The 21,953-nt window shown below is 59.0% G+C and overlaps 1 protein-coding gene across 1 annotated transcript; it reads right to left on the bottom strand.

Annotated features, from left to right (window-relative positions):
- Window positions 1-14,075: 14,075 nt before the first annotated feature.
- LOC141574919 (tensin-3-like) lies at window positions 14,076-20,328 on the bottom strand. The gene is made up of 3 exons (XM_074352304.1): window positions 17,844-20,328; window positions 14,867-14,962; window positions 14,076-14,568 (listed from the first exon to the last, which is right to left on the bottom strand). Exons 1-3 carry the CDS (start codon window positions 17,965-17,967, stop codon window positions 14,420-14,422), a joined length of 369 nt encoding a protein of 122 aa, XP_074208405.1. The 5' UTR covers window positions 17,968-20,328; the 3' UTR covers window positions 14,076-14,419.
- Window positions 20,329-21,953: the final 1,625 nt, after the last annotated feature.

Raw genomic sequence — 21,953 nt, 5'->3', positions numbered from 1 at the left:
CTAGGCCCCGCCTCCTGTGCAGACCCCGCCCACCCCACGGTCACCCCTCCTGGCTGTCTGAGGACCCCCGCCCCTCCCCGCATTCACCCCCGCCCCCGGCCCCGCCTCCTGCGCAGAGATTCCCTCCCCCCACCTCCTCCGCCCCTTACGAGTCCCGGATGGCGCGCTCCCCCTGCTGGCCACCCGGTCCCTGCGCAGACCCGGCCGCGAGGCACCTACCAGCAGACATTTCCCTTCATATAAAAGATCTTAGCATCATGGCCAATTCTGAAAATTACGAAAAAAGGGAGAAAAAAGGAAATCCACTCTGGCACAACCACAGTTCCCATTTTGTGTTCCTCCCTCAAGCCTTCCTTCCACGATCTTTCGCTCCCACTTGGCGACGGCATCACAGGAACGGGCCCGCGGGCAGGGCAGCAGCGTGCCTACCCCAGGAGCTGATGTGAGTTTGCAGTTTCCAACCCGCTTCTGCAAAGGCACTGCCCACTTTCTCTAAGGCGAAGCTAATGTGGCTTCACCTTGCAGCCCCCTGGTCGTTGCGAGGTGCCGGCTCTGCGAACCTTCCTGACACCCCGCCAAACCCCAGCCCAGTAGCAGGGAACCCCTGGGGTCCCTGGTGAGCCTGCGGGCCGCTGAGGAGCAGGAGGCCCTTACACTTCGTGGTGCCTGTCGCTGGGGACCCACATAGTCACTACCCAGCAGGGGTTTGAGGGTGCAAGGCCTCAGATGCACACACACACACACGCACACATACACATTTGTGCACAGCACATTCACGGGTACCCTGCAGAGCAGACTGAGCCCACTGGTGGCCAAGGGGGTAGAAATACGGGCGGGGCAGCAGCCCTCTGAGCCTGGGGCACAGTCCTCTCCTGGGGCAGAGGCTGCTCCCGCAGAGCCAGGAGGATACGGTGTCTGCCCCGCACACGGCCTGCTCCTGGGAGCACAGAGGACCTCAAGATACAGCACGTAAGCAGTGTTCCCATCTGATAAAGGAGAAGACTGGCCTGGTCGCGTAGCTTGTCAAAGGCACAGGGTGACTACGCCCGCGAGCCGAGATTTGCAGGTGAACGCAGCTGGGCTGCAGCATCCACGCTCCAGCATGAAGGCAGCTGTCTCTATTTCCCGCTCCGCCGGGTCCGCGGCGTTCCGCCTGCTGCGGTGAAGCCACACTGACCACCAGGGGGCGGGGCTGCCCGCGAGCGCTCACCCACCGCCTCCTGCACAAGTCCTGGGAGACCCGGGCATCAGTTCCGCCACAGCCTTCCTGTCCCATTGGAGGTCACAGTGCAGGGGGAGGGGACCAATTCACAGGAGATGGCTCCCTGGGGGGCAGCGCACAGGGACGGCTTCTCAGGGCCACCGGGAGGACACAGGCCCTGGAACGGCCAGCTGGGATGAATTGCTAATTCAATCATTTAGTGGAATCTCACAACATACACAAATGCCATTTGTCCTTGTCAGCAGGTTTCAGCACTGGGGCTGACGTGTGGAGGTGCCACCTCCACTGAGGTCCCTTTGCCTCCTTCACTTTGAGACGTCCCAGGCTTGAGTGCTGGCTGGAGCTGGAATTCTTGCTGCCATCGCCAGCCATGCCTTATTTGTAATCCCCGCCAGGAAAAGCAGCGTCCACTGTACCCCCTCCTTCCTCCTTCCTTCCTGACCCTCCAGGTTTCCCCGTCACCGTTTCATTTCTGCTTGAAGAACGTCTTTTAGGCAGATTGTTAAGAGCAGGCCAGCTGAAGACGATTCTTGCAGGTTCCCTTCACCTGAGAATGGCCCCTTATGGCCCCTTCATTCCTGACGGCGGTTTCACTGGACAGAGACCTCACAGCTGGCATTTCTTTTACTTTCAGCCTCGAAAAATGTGTCATTTCCTTCTGGCCTCTGTGTTTTGATGTGAGAAACCCACCTTCACTCAGTGCATGGAAACCATCGCTTCTTTCTGGCTACTTCCCAGATTCTTCCTTCATCTCTACTTGTCAGAAGTTTGATTCCGGTGAATCTCGCATGGATTTTGAGGTTTCCCCTGTTTGGGGTTCACTCAGCTCCTTGAATCTACAGGTTTGTGTCTTTGGCTGAATTTGGAGAGTTTGGGGCCATTTCTTCAGATACTCCTCAACCCTCCCTTCTCCCCACCTCCTGGAACTCAGTGACTCACATGATTGTCCCCAGGTCCCCTCACTTTTTTTTAAGCCTCTGTTGTTCAGATCAGGGATTTTATCCATCGGTCCTCAAGGTCACGGATTTGTTCATCCGGCATCTCCACTCTGCTACGGAGTTCCCAGTGGGTTTTTAGTTTGTTTTCTGCATTTTAGTTCCGTACTTCGGTTTTTCCGTGACTTCGTGACTGTGCTGGGGTTCTGTTTTTGCTTTTCCATTCAGACTTGCTCACTAAAGCATGGATTCTGCGGTTGCTTTAAACGCCCCCCTCCCTGGCCACGCAATCCCAGCACCCGCTTCCTCAGCTCCCGTCTTTTCTCATTTGGGCTGTGAACTCCCTGACTCCTGGTTCAGCAGGTCCTTTTCTGTTGTATCCTGGGGATCTGGCTGTTGTGTTAGAAGACTCTGGGTCCCAGTTAAGTGTCAGGTGTCCACAGGGCTTGCCCTGGGCAGGTGTAGCCCCAGGATCCAGGCAGCCGTGGGCTGTGCTCCCACACGGGTCGGCTGCCCTGGTCTTTCCACAGTTTGGGGCTGTGTCTCCCACTGGCCCCTGTGGGGCTGCCTGAGAGGCAGACAGGGTCTCGGTAGGGGAGAGAGTGGCAGTCCCCAGCACCACCCTGGTGTCTTAGGTCCTTGGGGACAAGCTGCAGGGGCTCGGTCAGTTGGCAGAATCCCCACAAGGGACAGTCCACCCCACCTGAACTGCTGCCCCTGCCCAGGCTGGGACCGTGGCCTCTGATTCCTGGGGAACTTTAAAGACATTTGCTCTTGAATCATTTTTCTTGTTATCTGTTCAATAGCCCTGAGGCTCCAGTGTGTTCAGATACGTCATGAAATGTCCCTTCCTTGAAGCCCAGGTCCACCTGGACACTTCGGTTCAGCTCTGAGCCCAGCTCCATCGCCCCTGCTCTGAAATGTGACCCCCAGGTCCATGGGCCCCTCATCCCAGGACACGAGACCACACACAAACCTCTAGCAGACAAAAAAACATGATAAAGGGTCCAACCCAACGTTTACCCGCCAGCGACCGGCCGTCCCTGAGAGATCCAGACCCGAGTGGGCGGGGCCGGGGGCATCACGGGTGGATGGCTCAGTGATGAACAGGGAGCATGACACTCTGGCACGAGGCAGGGGTCCTTCCACAAGGCCTCGTGGTCACTGGGTCTCCGATGGTCCTCTGTGCAGCCTGGAGCCACTGTGACAAATCCAGACTGTGTCCTTGAAAGTGTGCCCATAAAGACAGTAGGCCCAGAGCCCTGCTGTGACACTGGTCCAGGGTCCAGGACCCAGTGGAACCCTCCTGTGGACAAGACTCAGCCCCCCTTCCCCACCTGCCCTCCCTTCCATGCTTGGCATTGACATGGGGACCACTGCAGGGCACCCTCCCCAGTACAGTGTCCTCGGAGCCTGCGCCCAGAGGGCCATGCCAGCACAGTCATGCAGTGTGGGTGGAGACCTGAGGTTTGCGGGTGGGGTCAGCTGCCATCTGTCCACGGCTGCCATGGGCCAGGCAGTTTCTCTCCTGAGTGGGAGCAGAAGCAGCCCGCTCTAAGCCATATGAAGGGTCACCCCCAGCCCGAACCTGGTGAGGACGGCGCCCACTCCGTGGCAGAGCTTGCACCAGGAGAGGCAGGTGGGCCTGGGCCACCCAGTGACTGCCCACCCTCACAGACCAGGTCCAGGCACACCCAGGGGTCACCTGGCCTCCTGCGGGGACAGAGCAGCTCCAGGCTCCAGAACACAGAGGGAGGGCAGGCAGCAGGGTCCCGTGCCCTCACCAAACAGGGGAGGCAGGTCAAGCTCAGGACGGCTCCAGACCCCAGCGGGCAGAAAGCCAGCACAGTGGGCCCCCGCCTCGCTGTGGGGTGAACCTTGCTAACCCAGGAGAGCTGGCTGAGACTGTCACCAGCATCCGTTGAAAGATTAGGTGAACCCACCAGGCTTTTCCTATTCTGGGTCACCAACAAACTCAGCAGACATCTGGGAAGTCCCATCAGACACTGGTCTAAGCAGGGACCTTTCTCCCACAGCCATTGGAACAGCGAGCTTTATACCAACATGAAAAATGTAGCAGCAAAAAAAAAAAAAAAAAAGAAGAAAAGAAAAGAAAAGAAAAGAAAAGAAAAGAAAAAAAAAAACCCTAAAACATAGCAGAACCCATGATCAAAACCAGTTACTATCATTCACTACTTAAAACCTACAAATACAATTTTCTGAAGTCGCTGGGCAGAAATCTCAGACTATAATCCTGGAGGCAAAACACACACGAATGTATAACTGAATTTACTGACCCATAAACAGTCCCAAATAAAACTCCCAAATAAACACACACGCAGGCACACCCAGGCGTGCACACACACGTCCACACCCCAAGACACCCTTCCGGAAGCTTCCATCCGACACCACAAACAAGCACCTGCCTCCCCGAGGCTTACCAAGTTTATAACTTTATCACACTCTGAATAGAAGCGATATTTAAAGAGCAGAGCAGAGCGCTATACAGAGGGTTATCGTGGAACGTTCATTTACATACTGGGTACACTCTTTACAAGGCGGAAGTAGAAACACCCACTACTTGGCAGGGCAGATAAGGGGGCACGGTGAGGTCAGACACAGAGGATGCGCGGGTGGGGGGCCCTCAGGTGCGGTGTGACTCAAGGAGATTACAGGTTAACATTGGAGGGACACAGCACAGGTCAATGGGTGGGTTAAGGGACCCTGGCTATGACACTTGCGGGGCGCGGGCCTTGTGCGTGCCCTGGGACAGTGCCCCTGTGCCCGCCGGCACCTGGAGGCTGGATGCTGGGGGCCGTTCCCTCCCCGTGGGCCCCGGGGTGGGGCTCCCCGAGGCCTGAGCGCAGAGTTCGCGGCTGCATATGTAACACTGTCGTACCAGCTCCTCGGGAACCAGGGATTGGCTCCCTTCGGTCCGTCACCTCCGAGGGAGCCGTTTGCTGGCGGGGAGCGTTCCGACACCCTTGGGTGCTGAGAGCACGCGTCTCAGCGGCTGGTCAGTCTATAAAGCAAATGCTGTGGCTTGCATGCTCTGGACAAGCTCGGCCAGGGAGGCCCAGCTCTCTCTGACTCGGGGTTCGTGCTTCTCAATCCTCCCCGCTCCTGCTTTATCAGAAGGACGAGGCACCTGCCTGGGGCCCTTAGGTCAGACTTTGGGCTCGAGCATCTCGGGAGGGGGGCAGGTCTTGGGGGCAGCGCACACTGCTGCCCCCTGGGCTGAATTCCTGCTGAGAATGGAAAACGGAAATGCCAGACAGGCCACTGCTGAGGACCAAGGCGTCGGGCCTCCGAAGATGCCGGTACAATCTTCTTACCGGCCACGCAGCCACGTGGCAGGGAAGGTGGTCCACGAAGACCAAGGCAAACATTTGGCACAGAAATGAGGCACTTGCGTTTGGTGCATTAATAGGAGCTACACAGTGGACTCAGTGCCTGCTCTCACACACTCGCGCGCACACAGTCACACAGGCACGCACACCCACGCGTGCAGGCGCACACGCTCGATGCCCACTGCGGTTCGGCCCATCCCACCTCTGCCGCGGCCGAGTCTGTCTCTGCCCACTTTGAAACAGTCCACAAAGCACATTTCCAAAGCCCTGTGCGGTGACCGCTGGCTGCGGTGATTCCTGGTGACCTGAGGGCTGGTGCTTGACTGGGGATGCGGAGGCGCCCGGGAGGCCCTTGTTTGAGGGAGAGCCTGGGGGCGAGCGCCCAGGTGACGGGGAAGGAGACGGTGGTGCCCAGCTCCGTCTCTCGCTCCGTGGCATCCGCGGGACCTTGGACCACCACCCGATGGGCGGACGGACCACGGCACTGCAGTGCGCACATCCGCGCAGACAGCGCACCTGATCCGGGCCGCGGACACGCAGCAGAGCTGAGTCAGAGCTCCCTGGAAGGACCGAGACTCGTCCGGTCTCATCCTCCTGCCGGAACGCAGGACCCGGGCAGGAGCCAACAGGCATGGACAAGACAACCGAGAGGTCCCCGGGGCAGTGTCCTCAGGGCAGTCTCCACCCCAAGACGACGGTGCGGCGTGGGGACTGAGGCTACAACTAAGCGCGTCCCACCCCTTGGAACCGTCCTCCCCAGAAAGGACGCGCGGGTGGTCAGGAATTCGGAAAGGCTGCGGGCAGCAGCCACGGCCCACAGCATCGCCAGTGGGGACCCACAGCCTCCAAATCTCGGTGACCCGCCCCGGGGCAGACGCTCCGCCGAGAACCCAGCTGGGGAGGCGGCAGTAACTGGACCCCAGTACTGCACAGCACTGGCAAACTGTTCCCATAAATAATTTGGCAGAAGTAAAACGTAACTTTTATGGAAACGGTGTTCCCCTCATGGCCCAGCGTGCCATTCAGAGCTGGGCGAGCGGAGGCAGAGGCAGTCCCTCCACGGGGACCCAGGGACCTCCTGGCCTCGCCGCCCATCACGCCGACCCCTTGTTCACGCCCCAGTGATCCGGAGGGCCTGACCTGCACGAACCTCCATTAGGCATGCACCCCTTTTCAGGCCCACCAATCAGCCTCTCCGTGGTGATCGCCAGAGGACAGAGGCATCAGGGTGTCCGCTGGACAGAAGCCCCCCGAGACGGCTACCCCGAGGCACAGCGGCCACTCGGGCCACTGCCAAGTGGGCTGGGCTCCCCTCCCCTCGTAGATGTAAGAATGCAATTTTGGGAGCCCATCCGGCGCCCGTCTTCCTCCGCTGGGGCCCTGGGTGGCAGAAACGTGTCTTTCCGGGAAGGCCACTGGGCCGTGGGGTGGCTCGTTCTGGTGTGTAAGTTGGAGGGGCCCCTTCCCTCCTGGGCTGGGGAGGTCAGGGGCACAGCCGGCCCCTCTGGGGTCTTCCGGTGCGAGGCTCAGATCTTCCTCGGGGAGCCGATCATGATCTTGGACACGAAGTTGACGATGGCGCTGGCGGGCTGCTAAGGGTCATGCTCCGCGAACAGGTGGCACACGTTGTCCGTGGTGCTGCCCTGCTTCCAGGCCATGAAACCGAAGACCCTGCAAAAGGAACGCGGGTCAGCGAGCAGCGGGCCTCGTCCCATCGGGTGCCAGCCTCTGCTCCCCCTCCCGGCCACTGCATCATCCCAGGCGCCAGCCCGCCAGCCACCTGCCCCGCCTCCCTCCACCTCCCAGACCCTGTGGGGGTGGGGCTGAGCCCAGGTGTCACAGGGGAGGAGCCCGAGGGACAGGGTTTGGACTTGCACTGCAGCGGCTACCCCAGGCCTGGCCAGAGCCCTCCAGATGCTGCACGGCTCCTGAGCGCCTCACCTGAGTCTTGGAGGGGAGGACCTGGCTCTTCCTAAGGGGCCACCTGGTCTCTCCTCACAGACCTCGTGAGTGACAACATCCCAGCTCTGGTCCTGAGATGGTGTGGATGCCGGTGGGCTCTGCCCGATGCCCACACTCCTCCCACACCCGGGCCAGCGGATGGGGGGTGAAAACACAGCAGGGCCCCCTTCTCAGGCCGCGTGCTCCTGAGTTACAGGCTACACACAGGAGAGGACACTGAGAGAACGGCACGGTCGAACTATTTTCCTTAGAATTGAAGCCTTTATCTGAACAGGGTTTCTCAAGCCCTGACTTAACACAGTAACTACCATTATCTGAATCCAAATCCTTGGCAAAAGTCCTTCTCCTCCTTCTCAGGGAAATGGGGAATCTTTTTGTATAAGCCGAGTGGCTTCCATGCCAAGGGAGGGACTGGCCGATGGTGCCAAGTGGCCCCCTTGGGGCGGCCCCGTCCACGCAGCGGGGAGTGCCGTCCACCCTGTTGGCCAGAGCTGGGGGGTCACGCCCCACCTGCCCGGCACTTTATCAGATGCCCAGACAAATGAGGAGTGTGAAATCGGAATCCTGGAAGGGGACCCCCGAGGTTGGACGCCGTGGCAGTCATGTTTGGGGGAATGATGCAGACGGCTCTGGAGGGTCTAAGGCCCCGCGGCCAGGCTGGAAATGCTGTGCCAACCGCCCCATGCTCTCTGTACTGTATCTTATGGGCTGGACGTACATACTGCTCAAAGAGCAAGCAGAAAAGGTAACCCTTTGTGGACACTTTCTGTCTACGAACACTTTCATTTCTGTTTAAAGCCAGACCCCAACCCGTTGGCGTTATGGGGTCATTTCCTCTTTGGGCATCTGGGAAAGAATTCAGCTTCAGAGGCAACCATCCACTAAGAGGCTGTGGAGACCGCTGGCGACATACCTTGAGGAGGGGCCATCTGTGATCCACCTGGCAAGTCAGAGAGCAAGGGAGAGTGAGGTTCAGGCCCCTGGCCCGGCGGGTGCGGCACGGGGCTGGCACACACACACTCCTTACTTCCTGTCCTGGGGGTCCAGCACGCAGAAGATCACGCTGCTCACGGGGTAGTGCCTTTGGAAGAAGAGCCTGTGGGGGACAGGCGGGCGAGCCCGTCACTGGGTGTCCCGGGGACAGTGAGGCACTGGGGCCCCCACGAGGAGATTCGGGGCAGAAGCGTATTCTGCGTTTTCACCCACTGGAAGTGAGCAGACCTGAAGCTGGCGCTCTAGGAAAGTGGGCAGGGCCTGGGTGAGGGGCTCTTTGCAGAGCGTGTGGGGGACAGGTCACAGGGAGTGACGCCCGACTGCCTGCCCTCACCCCTGGGGAACACCCCGGTCTCCAATCTGGATGCTGGCCTGTGAAACAGCATGTGAAGAGCCAGCCGCAGCCCCAGGACAGGGGCCAAACTGTCGAGGGCTGTGCTCAGGAAATCCCAGGGACGTGCTGCTAACAGGGGCCCCGCACAGCTGCGGGGGAGCCCCCAGGGGACCCCTCTCTCTGTCCTCAGTCCTGGCTCCCCGTTTCCCCAGGGGACCCCTCTGTCCATGGTCCCAGGTCCCCATTTCCCTGACAGCCTGCCCTGCTCCTATGGGCCTGGGGTCATGAGGCTCCATGACACAGTCCAGCATGGTGGTGTCCCCAGAGGCTGGCGGCTGTGCTCTCATAGGAGAAGGCAAGAGAGGAGGGGCCAGCGTCAGGGAGGGCACAGGCGGAGCCCAGGCATCTGGGGACCCCGAGGCTGGCTGTCACCGGGGACCCAGGCCCTCTGCCCATATCAGCCAGTGAGTTCAGTCCCGTCTCTAGCCACAGGAAGGACTCTGAGTGCAGTGGACGCAGCCTGCCCCCGCAGATTTATCAGGACACAGGGAAGCCAGAGACATAGGAAGAGCACGCAGCTGGGAGCAACAGAGATGCTCTGAAGAAAGAAGCCGTGCTCCTTGCCGGCCCCCCCCAACCCACCACTGCCCCATGAAGCTCCTGCCACCACCTTTAGGGCTGATGGCATGGCCCCCTGGTCAGCAAGGCCATCTGCATAACAAAGAGCAACTTCCTCTGAAATGCCTCTGACCCTGGTCCGAGGCCCCGCCCAGGGGAGGAACGCGTCTGCCGCCATTCTGTCCGCGCCCCCACACTCGGGCCAGGCTCCCCGGTGTCCCTCCCTGGTGTCCCGCCGGAAGCCCTGCTCAGAGGGAAGCCCCGGGGGCGGAGGTGGTGCCTGCCGTCTGGGCGTTCAGACGGTACTGACGCGCTCTCACGTCTAGGAAATGAATGCTTTCTGTTAGCATCAAGCATCCTTGTGTTACTATGTTATTACATAATCACTGATGTTACGTGGACGTAAAGATCACAGGCTCGCCTGGACGGGATGACCTCCAGCCAGGAGCAGTGACACTGAAGGGCAGGGGAGTGGCTCCTATCACAGTCTGAGTCTTTCTCAGAAACGACTTGAAAGATGTTTGCATTTGCAAAAATGACACCTTCCACGCCCGCCCCTGCCGCCCTGCACACGCACTTCCTCTGGTTGTCCGTCAGCATGATGCCCTGGGCCGACACCTTGAAGTGCACGACCGTGCACAAGGGGGGCGGCTCCTGGACCAGGGTGATGCTCAGGGCCTTCTGAATGGCCTGGTGTCCGGTGAGGGACTCCACCTCCACGGAGTTCAGGTACCACACGTTGCAGGCTGGAAGACACGGAGGGGAGGCATGTGAACCGCACATCCCCGCGGCCCGGGTGAGGTGCGGCCGAGGCCAACGCCCTTTGCTCCTAATTCCACCGGCCTGGACAGTGGCGACCCAGAGACACACCTGCCCCAAGGCCAGTGTGAGAGTCACCCTGTCTGGGGCCAAGGAGACCCGGACGACTGTCCACCTGCTGCGTAATTTGCCCTGGCACCTGGGTGGGGATGACCCCCGGCAACAAGGCGCAGGCGGCGAGCTCATGGCCTCTGCCGTGGGGACGCAGCTTCCAAGCTGCCACGGGCTGTCACCCAGGACTGGCCCTTTCAACTGGGCCCTGCAGAGAGGATGGCCATTCCTCTTGGGCCAGGAGAAGCCTTTTTACACAAAAGCAGAGCGGCAGGGGCACGGCGGTTCATGTGACCATGTTTTGGTCCCCGAGGGACTTTTCGGCACCTGCTCATCTGGCCTTTGTGGCTACTGACTTGGGGAGAGATTATCACGATAATGTTGACGTCTGCAGGCCAAGGGTCCTGCGGGGGCGGCAGGCCTGGATCGGAACTGGGACTGACACAGACCCCTGCTGCCTTTCGGGGTCTCGGTTCTAGCGTGTTCGCTATTTTGGGCAAACTCCTGTCACCTTTGTTCTGGCCACGGAGAGCGTATCCTTTAAGGATGGTCTACAGAGAGTCCAGCACTAAAAGTCTCCTTTGAAAACAGAGAGGTTTTACTTGAGCAGCGTTGCTGAGAAAACCGGCACAGAAGAATGATGCACATTGGGCAGAGGAAGCAACAAGAAAATGCCTGTTTCCTGCATATTCCTTTGTTTCCGGAGTCATAGCTACGAAGAACTCCACAGGCAGAGAAAGGTGGAGAACGGGGGCAGCCTAGTCCAGCCTCCCACAGACACAGGGATTCCCTCACCAGCACTTCTGAGAGTCAATGTCCACCTTGTGGGAAAGGCCTCCAACCGGGGATCTCAGGTCATGGGGCCCCTAGTCCTCTCCAGCCGTGTCCGTCCCTCAGAGCCGCAGACCCGCAACAGCCCTGTGGTCTCTGGCTCATCCACAACCCTCTCAAGCTGGGGTCACTAGCTGGGCACCCAATGCTGCAGGAGTGACCTGGCCTGAGAAGAGTGAGCTACTGCACAAGGCTGCAGGTGACCACACACAACATGGTACAAGGTGACCACACACAAGTCAGTCCCTTTCCTGGACACCAGCAGAAGACAGTGGAATGTGGAATTATAAACACCTATCATGCACAAAAACATGACAACAAATATACTTATGTACGTGTATGACTGAAACGTGATGCCGTGCACTGGAAATTGACACACTGCAACTGAGCATACTTCAATTAAAAAAAAGTCCACAATGCCGTGTATATTAGCACCTCGCTCAAAATGAAATAGGTAGGTGTAAATCTGCTAAAATAGGTACAAGACCTATATGAGGAAAATGGCTAAAGTCCCACTAATGGAATCAAAGAACTAAATAAATGGAGAGATGTCCCATGTTCATGGACAGGGAGACTCAACAGAGTCAAAGTGTCATTTCTCCCCAAGCTGATCTGTGGAGTCACTGAAATTCCAATACTCTGTGGGCGTCAACAGACTGGTTCTGAAGTATCTACGGAGAGACAGGAGACCCAGGGCAGCCAGCACGGGACTGAAGGGGAAGACCTTGGTTGGAGGACTGACACTACCCGCCTTCAGGATTTACTCAAAAGCTACAGCAATCAAGACAGTGTGGTGTTCGTGAAATAACAGACAGACAGATCAATGGAGCAGGACGGTCAGCCCGGAAACAGACCTACATAAGCACTGCCAACCAATCTCTGACAGAGGAGCAAAGACAGTCTCTTCAGCAAATGTGGCTCAAACAACCGGACATCCACGTCCAAAACCATGAATCTGGACCCAGACCTTCCACCCTTCACAGAAATTAACTCAAAATAGAACGTAGACCTAAGTGTAAAACCCAAAACTATAACTCTTATAAGACAACAAAGGAGAAAATTTCGATGACTTTGGTTTGGTGATGATTTTTAGATACAGTACAAAAGCCACGATCCATGGAGGGAAGTACTGAAAAATGGATTTCATTCCCACAAAACGTTTTTTGCCCCAAGAGAGACACTGTCAAGAGAACGGGAAGACCAGCCACCGCCTGGGAGAAAGTATTTGCAAAAGACAAATCGCACAGAGAACTGTATTCAGCACATACGAAGAGCCCTCGGAACTCAACAATAGGAAAACAACAACCTTATTTAAAAATGGACAAACAGCCTTCGGAGCCATCTCAGCGAAGAAGACACACACACAGATGGCAAATGAGCACCTGAGAAGACACTTCATGTCAAATGTTGCCAGGGAAATGCGAAATTAAAACAACGAGATGCCATCAAAACAACAAGAGGGACCACGACCCAGCACACAGACGCCACCACACGCTGGGGAGGACGTGGGGCCACAGGACACTCAGCACTGCCGGTGGGGATGCAAACGGTGTGGCCACTTTGGAAGACGGTTTGGTGCCTCCTTACAGAATGAACACACTCCTACCCTACGATCCAGCATTTGGGCTCCCCAGTCTTTACCCAAAGGAGATGAAAATTATGTCCACGTCGTAACCTGAATGTGGCTGTTTACAGCAGCTTTATTTGCAACTGCCAAAACGTGGACACAACCAAGATGTCCTTCAGCGGGCGAATGGACAAATACACTGTGGTCCGTCCCGACGATGGGATATCATTTGGTGATAAAAAGAACCACGCCACAGAGCCGTGAAGGGACATGGAGGGGTCCTGAATGCATATGACCCAGGGAAGAAAGCCAGTCTAAAGAGCTACGTGCTGTATGATTCCAACTATGCGGCACTCTGGAAAGGGCAAAACCACGGGGCCATCAAGGACCAGGGGTGGCCAGGGTGAGGGAGGGGGGCGAGTGGGTGGAGCGCGGAGGCACTGCTCTGTGGGACAGCAATGCTGGACACGTGTCCTTACACAGCCGAGAGGGAGCCCTCGTGTAAACTGTGGGCGCTGGTGACGATGACGGGCCCCTGCAGGCTCAGGGACTGGGATGAAGGCTGTGCACGTGTGGGGGCAGGGCCACATGGGAAATCCCTGTACCTTCCTGCCAGGTTTGCTGTGAACCTAAACCTGTGCTGAAAAATAAAGCCTGTTACTAAGAACACAGTGCTCCGGGGAGTCGCCGCCTGGGGTCAGCCTGGGCTGGGGGCAGCGTGAGTCCCTCTGTGGACTCACTGGTCACGTGCACATCTGCACGCCTGCAGCTGGAGGGGCAGGTCATCACGCCCTGCCTCACCACACCCCCCCGAACAAAACCCAGGACTCGACCTTGATTCCACGGAATTTGGTCCTGATCAGCCTGCGGAGTCCTGGACCTGCCGCCCCGACCCCTGGGCCCCCCAGCCCCAGTGCAGCTTCCCAACGGAAACCTCCCGGGATGCACGGGGAGGAAAGGAGCCCGGCAGTGCCCAGGACCGGGAGGTTTGGGGGACGCAGCAGGGACCCACCTGCCCCCTGCTTCAGCAGCTCCGTCGCGGAGTTGGCCATGGTCTGGGGAGAGCTTTCTGTTATTTCCTCCAACGGATCTGCCGGGAGGAGCAAGAAAACACAGACATGGGTCCGGCTCGCCGGCAAGAACCCTCGTGACAGCGGGGAAGCCCGTGACTGAGCTCGCGGAGAGAGGGGTCTCCCCAGGCGAAAACAGCCCAGCCTGGAGAAACCGTCACCATGTCCGGGGCAGGTGCAGCCCAGTGAAACACCCTCCTCGTCTCTGGGTGAATGGAGACGAACAACTGCATCTTAGAAAGCAAGTCAGCTTTGCCTGTATTTTAAACGAATCGTCTTTCTGGACCATGATGCAATTTGTGACCTCGAGGCTATCCGGGGAAGTGGACGCCACTTTGTGTTAAATCTGTGTTGTGGGTGTTTTCAGACAGACACCAAGGGAAAGAGCCGAGCCCTTCCCACACCTCTGGCCAACAATATCAACAGCTGGTGATCGTGCAGAATTATAAAACTCACACGTAAATGGCCCTGAAGGTCCCTGAGTCCAGGCATGTTGTAATTTTGAGCCACGGGTCTCTGCTCCACTGAAACTGTTCCCAAAGCCCACGATGTGAAGATACGACCGAGGGCTGTGTGTGCAGAGGGACCACCTCTTACGTGACTGGGGTGGGCTACTCAGGGCGGACCCCCAGCGTGGGAGCAGAAGGAACTTCCGGTCTGATAGTTCTCACTGCATCTGTGCGGGCGGGCGAGCCCACCCAGCCAACCAGAGCGGCCCTGGGGCAGCCGGCAGCGTACCTCTGTCTGGAATGAGCAGTTTGCAGGGCAGAGCCAGGGGCGTGATGGAATGCTGGCACACCAAGTCCGTCAGGCTCCCTGCGGATGGGCGAAGACAAAAGAGGCATTAGCACACTGCACCTTCTGAAAGGGGGCCCTTCTATCTTCAGCAGCACGCACGCTCTGTTACTGGGGGGCTCTGGGCAAAGCCTCAATAACTGAGGAGCGTGGCAGGTGGGGAAGGGTCGGGGGAAGGGGACTGCGGCTGGTTCTTGGCAGAGACACCCCCCGCCCATCTGTAAAGGACTGGCCACACCGCCTGCGGGATCCGAGGCAGCTCCCGCTATGAACGGGCTTGTGGGTTCAGGACGCCGACCACGGGCTCTCGGCCACTCACCGAAATACGGCTCGTTGGGGCATCCTTTCAACTGCACTCCCTTCGGGGTGCACTCGATCAAGAAATGCCGGACCAGTTCGTTGGCCAAGTCTCCAGCTGGGGCAAGAGATTCAAAAGGAAGAGAAGTTTTACAGACCGAGCGCCTGGGAAGGTGGGGACATGGGAAGGAGAGCTCGGCCCCGCGGGAGGCAGCTGAGCTGGGGGGGGTCATGGCCTGGATGGGCGGCCAGAACGCCTCCAGTGACCATGCCTGGAGCTGGGGAGTCCCCGGGGGACCGTTTGCAACATCCTGCAGAACCGTCCCCAGGGACCCGGACAAGCAGCTAAGAGCCAGTGATGTGGACTCCAGCTCCTTCCCCTCCTGAGCGGGAGGCCAGGGAGACCCAGACCCTGCATGATGCCCCAGAACTCATTGCGGGAAAGAGCCGGGTGGTGCCAGTCTCCTGGGTAACTGAGCCCCGAGCCAGCTGCAGGAGCCCCCGGAGGGCGGGCCCCCGCACACCTGCGTTCACCCGGCCCACGAGCCCAGAGAGAAAGCACAGCATGAAACGCCAGGGAACGGCAGGTGGTCCAGGGAGGGAAAGCACAGATGAGCAGAAGGGACAGGAGCCGCCGCCCTGCGCTGACCAGCACGGCGCTCCTGGTCCTCCGTGGGGACGAGCCTGCATGACCACTCATGCTTCTGACGCAGGACCAGCTGGCTCCCGTGACGCATGTTACACACAGAGACGGCATCAGCCATCTGAGTGCCGGCACTGCGCGGGACAGGTAGCCGGCAGGAAGGGTTCCAGGGCACGAAGTGACTGCGGGAACCCAGCCGTGCGGCCATGGCTGCCCACTCCCCGGGAAACCAGTGGGGCATGGGGACCCGTGGGCCTCTTTCCGGGTTTGGCCAGCTCTCCTCTCAGATCTGTCCCTGGGCTCTGAAATCCAAATGCCACATCCAGGGGCCGGGCGAAGCCGGTGAGCCCCGATGTCTGCCCCTGCAAGAGCCCCTATTTGTGGCCTCTGCCTCAAGGCTGAGGCAGGTCAGCCTGAGAGATGGGCGGGTTGCACACCTGGAGGGGACAGTTACACACCACCGTCTGTGTTCCCTGAAAGGCGATGCACGCAGGAGGGGTAAAGGTGGCCTCGCTTTAAAAGCCTCAGCGGAGACAGAGGAGCTGGGCAGCTGCGGGGCTCTGACTCCTGCCTCCAGACTCCTGCTGTAACTGTCAGCCACGGGTTTCCCTGCAGCCCAGCGCCTGCATCCCCCAGTCAAGCCGACGCAGCTCCTGAGCTCCAGAAGCCCTGGTTTCCACTCAGGAGTGAGTGTGTGGTGGTCCCTCCTTCCTTCCTTCCTTCCCGTCCCAGGCTCCCCTCTCCTGGCTGGTGTGCACACAGCATCTCCCTCCCTCACTTCCAACCACGGCCCCGGGCTCACCCCTTCCCAGCCCCTCCCCGCTGCTGTGCACACATCCACCACCTGCGTCCTGATAACCCCTGGGCCACCGAGTCTCACATTCCGCAGGGTGTAACTCACTCCAGGCGCTTTTCCACCAGGAAGCTTTAAGCAAAGAGTTCACCCAAGGACTGGGTGCTGGGCATGAGTCTGAGGGAAGCGGGCAGCGGCACCTTTTTTAAACACCGGGGCTTCAGAACCTGCTTATTCTGATGCCCGCTGCCCCCAGGCGAGCCCAGGTGCCCCCCGGAAGAGCCATGTGACGTGCTGACATCCACAATCTCCGTTTAGGGGGAAAGAGAGGTAAAAAAAAACTCCCATAAAAAAAAAAAACTCCCATTCTTTAGCGTTTGCAGCATAACGATAAGAAAAAAAAAGGCAAAGAGGAGGGTGACAGAAAAAGAAAAATGAGAGTAAGTGTTAGGGGTCAGAGAAGGGAGGACGTAAACTGATTTGCTGGAAGCCAAGCCTGTCCCCGAGGGAGAAGGCGAGGAAGGACCTCGTGACCCTGTATGCGAGCTGGTGGCATCAGCTTTAGTTCAGGAATTTTTAAAAATGGTGTCTTCCCCAGCTCTGGTCTGGAGGGAAGCCAAGAGTCAGAAGCGAAGGGCAACCTGGTGATTGGAGCTCGGTTTCTAGGCACTGCTCCCGGCAGAGAACCAGGGTTCTTGGGAAGAGGCCAGGCCGAGCACAGCGTGTCTGCTGTTCCCGGGAGCTGGTGGCTTGCAGGCTCCCGGGGGGCCACCAACAGGACACGGGGCCAGCTGGACGGGCCTCGCGGGGCGGAGCCGGGGGACCTGGGGCCCCGAAGGAACAGTGGTGCTGGGTTACGATGCCCGGGGAGGGAAGGGCATGGCGGGCTCCCCACAGTCCCGCGGCCTGGGTCCACTGCACACCCACCAGGTGCAGGACAACGCTCGCCTTGTGCGCAGGCACCACGCACTTCCCTGGGCCTGACGATGTCAAGCCACGGAGCGCCCGTTACAGAGCAAGAGGCCCGAGTGAACCACGTGGTACCCGCTGGCCCTCGGCACCGGCCGAAGCCCTGGCCCGGAGGGCGGAAGGCTCCGTCCTCTCCCCCGAGGGGTGACCTGGTGACACCAGGCCCGCACCGGCTCGCGTTCAATCCACCAGAACGCTCGGCTGGGAGGAGGAACGAAGGCCAGGCATGTGGTGAGCCGCCTCTGGTGTAAGAGGGGAGGACACGTGTGCTTGTGTGCACTGGACAGAGAGCCAGGGAGAAGACAGGGGAACTTATTAGACGTTTACGCTCGGAAGTCAGAGGGACTGAGGCAGACAGGCTGAGAGTGGGCACCGTGTCCGGCATCTGACCCATGGGCTGGGTCACCTGCTCAGAGCAATCAGAAAAATAAAGCTGACAATTAACCTCCGTTCTTGAGCTGGGCAGCACTTCCTAAAACAGAGCCGAGACAGGAAATGCTGAGAAGACCCGTGAGGGCTGTTCCTGTCCCCAGGGCCGCATGGGCGGGAAGGTTAAGCAGCAGGTGGGGCTGAGCAGAGCCGTCCGGGACCCACCTTTCTTGTTCAGCTGCAGGACGGAGGGCGGGGGCATGGCCACCTTCATGGCCAGCCCGTAGGCGCCCCGGAAGGAGTGGCTGTCCCTGACGATGAAGGCCCTGGGCTCCTTGTCCTTCAGCATGGCGATGGCTGCAGGAGGGAAAGAGGTGTGAGTGTGTGCGCAGCGGGGACCATGGCCTGCCTCTCCGACGGCCACACCCGGTGATGGCCGGGGTCTGCAGGGTCACCAGACAGAGGTGCGGCTTTCATGTACACACACATAGTACACATATGACCCCCGTCAACCCCACAGCACCTGCAAAGCCCCCGTGACACCCCCACCAGGAAACAGGCACACACGCCCAGACCGCATGTCCCCACAAGCAGTGGCGCCCAGCACCAAGGGAGGCCACCTGGGCCGTCTCCCGGCCTGGCATTTCTTGCGATATTAGAAAGGACACTGTCAACTTTCAACAGAAGGAAAGAAGTTTCTGATCGCACTTTCCAAGTCTGCGCATGTGACCCCAAAGTCACTGCATGTTTACTACAAATTTCCCTCTCTGCCCCAGGGAACGGTAAAGATGTGGCCACGGGTGGCCCTCCATCCGGTGGTTGGGGAAGATGTGGCTGCTCTGGTCAGCGGTTCCCACCTAGGTGGGGCTGTGAGCCCCTTTTCGGTGTGGCGGTCACCTGTTGGTCAGGGCCAAGGGCTGAGCCTGGCCCCGCGCTCTCCACCCGCCCCAGGTGAGCGCTGACTGTCACTTAACAAGAACATCCCTCCCTGCCTTGCCTCTGGGTTGAAGCCTGGCTCTCGCAGGCCTTCCACTGATGACACAGGAAGAAAGAGCGATGGGTCAGGGCGGTGGTAACCTCAGGCAACCCTGATGGTGCCCAGAGAGGAGCAGAGCCCAGAGCTTCCTTCACAGACCTGCACCTTTTATAGAAAGACAACTAGCAATCTGAAGCGTAATGCAGTGCAGAACGGCAGCTGTAACACCGCCTTTCTGTGGAGCCTGCAGCCCTGTCTGCAGCGGGTCAGGGCCCGGGACACAAACCCGGGAGAGCAGGAAGCCTGTCTCATCTTGGGAAACGCCCTGTCCCAGCCCCGTACGCACCGACTCCAGCCCCAACCTCCTGGCCTGGCGAGACACGGGGTTCCTTCTGCACTTCTCCGTGGGGCTGCCCCCAGCCCCGCGGGCGGGACGGGGCCCCCAGGTGGGGGCTTGCACACAGCATGTGGGGAGGGGCGGAGGGACCGGGCCTGGGGTGACCCTGACACGGCGGAGGGACCGGCAGCCTCTCCCACCTGCACTGGGGACCGGACGGAGCAGGGTCTGGGTCACAGGCTGTTTTCCAGATCTGGGGCTGAACGTGTATGACTGTTATTCTTTAAGTAAGGGAATCTCACTCACAGAAGTCGTATTTTTTTCCACTGTGACAACCTCACTAGCTCTGCCTTTCTAAGTCGTGACTCCACCCCACGGGGGTGGAGACAAGCAGCCCAGACTCGTGGGGGGCAGAGATGGCCAGCTGGGGCTGCTCCGGGCGGCTCCCGGCTCCCAGCCCCTTCCCCAGAGGCCAGGCCGCCTGGGACACGGGGGCCACATGTGGAGGGCAGCCTGAGGTCTGGGCTGGACTCACTGTTTCCTGAAGCAGACAGGAGCTCACACCCACCAGGGCACCACCAGGCTGCAGAAGACACTCCCTCACCACCTGTCTCCCTGCAGCTGCTGCGTTTAAGGATGGGGAGCAGAGGCTGAGAGCCCTGACCTCCCGCCAGTTCTATGTCCACCTTTAAAAAATGCCAAGGCCCTAAGTGCCACAGTCATGTGACCAGCTGTGCCTGAAAACAGCCCCGGGGCCTTTCCCCTCCTCCACCTCCCTGAAATTTCACTGCAGCCTTTCCAGGAAAAGGCACATTCCAGAGGTTACAACAGAACCTCTGGTGGCTTTCTTCCCTCGGGAGAAGTGGCACCCCCGACAGAACAAGTAGGGGTCCATACAAAACACCCAGGAAACAGAGGAAGCTCCGCTCCTGGGGTTCAGCTGGAAAAAATCAATGCCCAGGCCGCATATCAGCTATTTTGAGGTGGGGGGACGGCCCAGAAGAAATGTTCTTAAATTTGTGGCTCAGAATGACGACCACAGTAACTCCACCACCCTCTGTGTGCCCAGCAGGGCTAGCAAGGAGGTGCCCTCTGCCCAGGACTGTTCCCCAGGCCCCCCCAGGCAGGAACCGCCAGGCAAATGCCAGCCACACCTGCCTCTTCTGAGTGCCAGTCCAAAATGGGGCAGGCCAGCCCTCCGCCCTGGGATGACGGGCTGAGCTCACGCAGACCCATAGGAGGGTCTGCTGAGAACGTTCCAGAACAGGGCCCTTGACAAGCACTCCGCAGAGTCTGTGGGCAGGATGAGGGCCACGGTCACGGGGACTCTTGCCAACGGAGCAGGGAGGGGATTGGACCGGGCATCTGGCCACAGCGCAGCCCGGCCATGAGCTCAGTCTGGCACAAAGGCCAATTCAGGGCCTTGGCAGCCCCCCAGGCCACGGGCTCCCCATATGAAACCACAATGGGTCGGTCCATTGAGCTCCTGGGAAGAAAGGGACATGCTTAGCATTTTTATGATCTCCTTAATTGAGTAGAAGAATTTTGAATAAAAAGCTGGACAGAGCTGTTCTCTCGCCTGTTTAACCCCTCAGATCCAGGCACTTTGGGGACGTAACCCCGAGAGCTGGTGACTTCCTCCCCAGGCTGAGGGCCGGCTCCGAGCAGCAGTGGAAGCCAGGCCACCCTCTTCTGAGCCCAGAGCCCCCGGGAAGCCCCTGAGGAGTTTCATACTTCCGGGCACCTGCCAGCCCCCCAGCCAGGGCCAGAGCATGCTCTCGGAGGGAGTCCGCTGCCCAGGGTCCGCCCAGGGGGCCCACAGCTCCACAGGCTGCCAGCCCCCACTTCCACTCGGGTTCTGGGGAAACAGCGCCCGACAACCCTAACTTGCTCTCAGTTCCTCCCACTGTCCTGAGACTGCACGCAGGGGTGAGGGCTGCGCGGGAGAAGCTGGCCGCAGGCCCCATCGCCTTTCGGGTGCTTGGTCTTCCACATGGACAAAGGCAGGGGTGTGACGACTAGAATTAGAGACGCCACCCACCCCGGCCCTTGGCCCCGCCGCTCGAGGCCTTGGCAGGCTTCTTGTCCCAGTCTGGGACCCTGCGTGGGGGCGGGACACGCGGCCGCTGCGAGGGGGCCGGCCCCGCCCAGGGGCGCTGGTCCGGCTCAGCCAATCGCGAGCGCCGGGTACCTCTTGGCGCCAGCGATTTGAATGGTTCGCGGCCGCACGAGGTGGCAGCAGGTGGGCACACCGCTGCCCTTTTGGGAGCTTCTCTGAGATCGGGAGGGGAACCCGCCCCTCGTCCTTTCGCTGGAGCCCCACCCTCCCCAGGCCGCGGGACTGGTGAAAAAAAAAACAGCTGGGAAAGTGAAACAACACTGACTTCAGGATAACGGTTACCTCTTTGGATGCAAAGAAGGGAATGGGATAAAGGAAAGGTGAAAAAGAAACTTCAAGCATTTGTATATGATTTGATTTCTTAAAAGAAAGATTTTTAAATGCTAACGTTTTGCCACAATGCTTCAATGTTTTGAAGAAATAAAATGTTAATATGTAATTTTATTACATAAAACCCCAAAATATAGCCATGCATATGCACACAGATATGCATATTTTATATGTAAACATAAACAACATGATTCAATGAATAAAATGATAGAGATTTTCTTTATCATTGAGTTTTATTCTTTTCCTGAACTTACGGTTATTTCAGGTATTTCAGGGCTCCAGAGCTTGCCAGGAGACGCACATGTCCAAGAAGGCCAGTCCCCAGCAGGGAAGCAGGATGGAGCCTCAGGTGCAGGTAGGTCAGGGCACGATGGGGGTACTGGGGATGGTCGAAGGCAGGCAGGGAGGCTCGGGGTCAGGCAACGGGGAGGGAAGCATCGGGGTGTATGTGGGGCACAGGTAGGCCAAGGCAGGATGCAGTGAGGGGCGCTGTGTGGGACCCAAGTAGGAAGGGAGGGGAGGGGTGCTTCAGGAGCCAGGGTCGGGCTATCCCCTCCCCCCACCTCCTGCCAC

The sequence above is a fragment of the Camelus bactrianus genome, chromosome 24 (assembly GCF_048773025.1).
Source record: "Camelus bactrianus isolate YW-2024 breed Bactrian camel chromosome 24, ASM4877302v1, whole genome shotgun sequence".
In the NCBI taxonomy this organism is placed as follows: domain Eukaryota; kingdom Metazoa; phylum Chordata; class Mammalia; order Artiodactyla; family Camelidae; genus Camelus; species Camelus bactrianus.
The sequence above is the reverse complement of the archived record's forward strand: the minus strand, read 5'-3'. Positions and strand labels throughout refer to the sequence as shown.

Excerpts from the sequence above, each read along its gene's own strand:
- LOC141574919 (XM_074352304.1), bottom strand. The coding sequence starts at position 17,967 with ATGCTGAAGGACAAGGAGCCCAGGGCCTTCATCGTCAGGGACAGCCAC. Across the intron at positions 14,963-17,843 it reads CCTGCAGCTGAACAAGAAAG|CTGGAGACTTGGCCAACGAA; the intron begins GTGGGTCCCGGA and ends CTCTTGCCCCAG. Across the intron at positions 14,569-14,866 it reads CCCCAACGAGCCGTATTTCG|GGAGCCTGACGGACTTGGTG; the intron begins GTGAGTGGCCGA and ends GCCCATCCGCAG.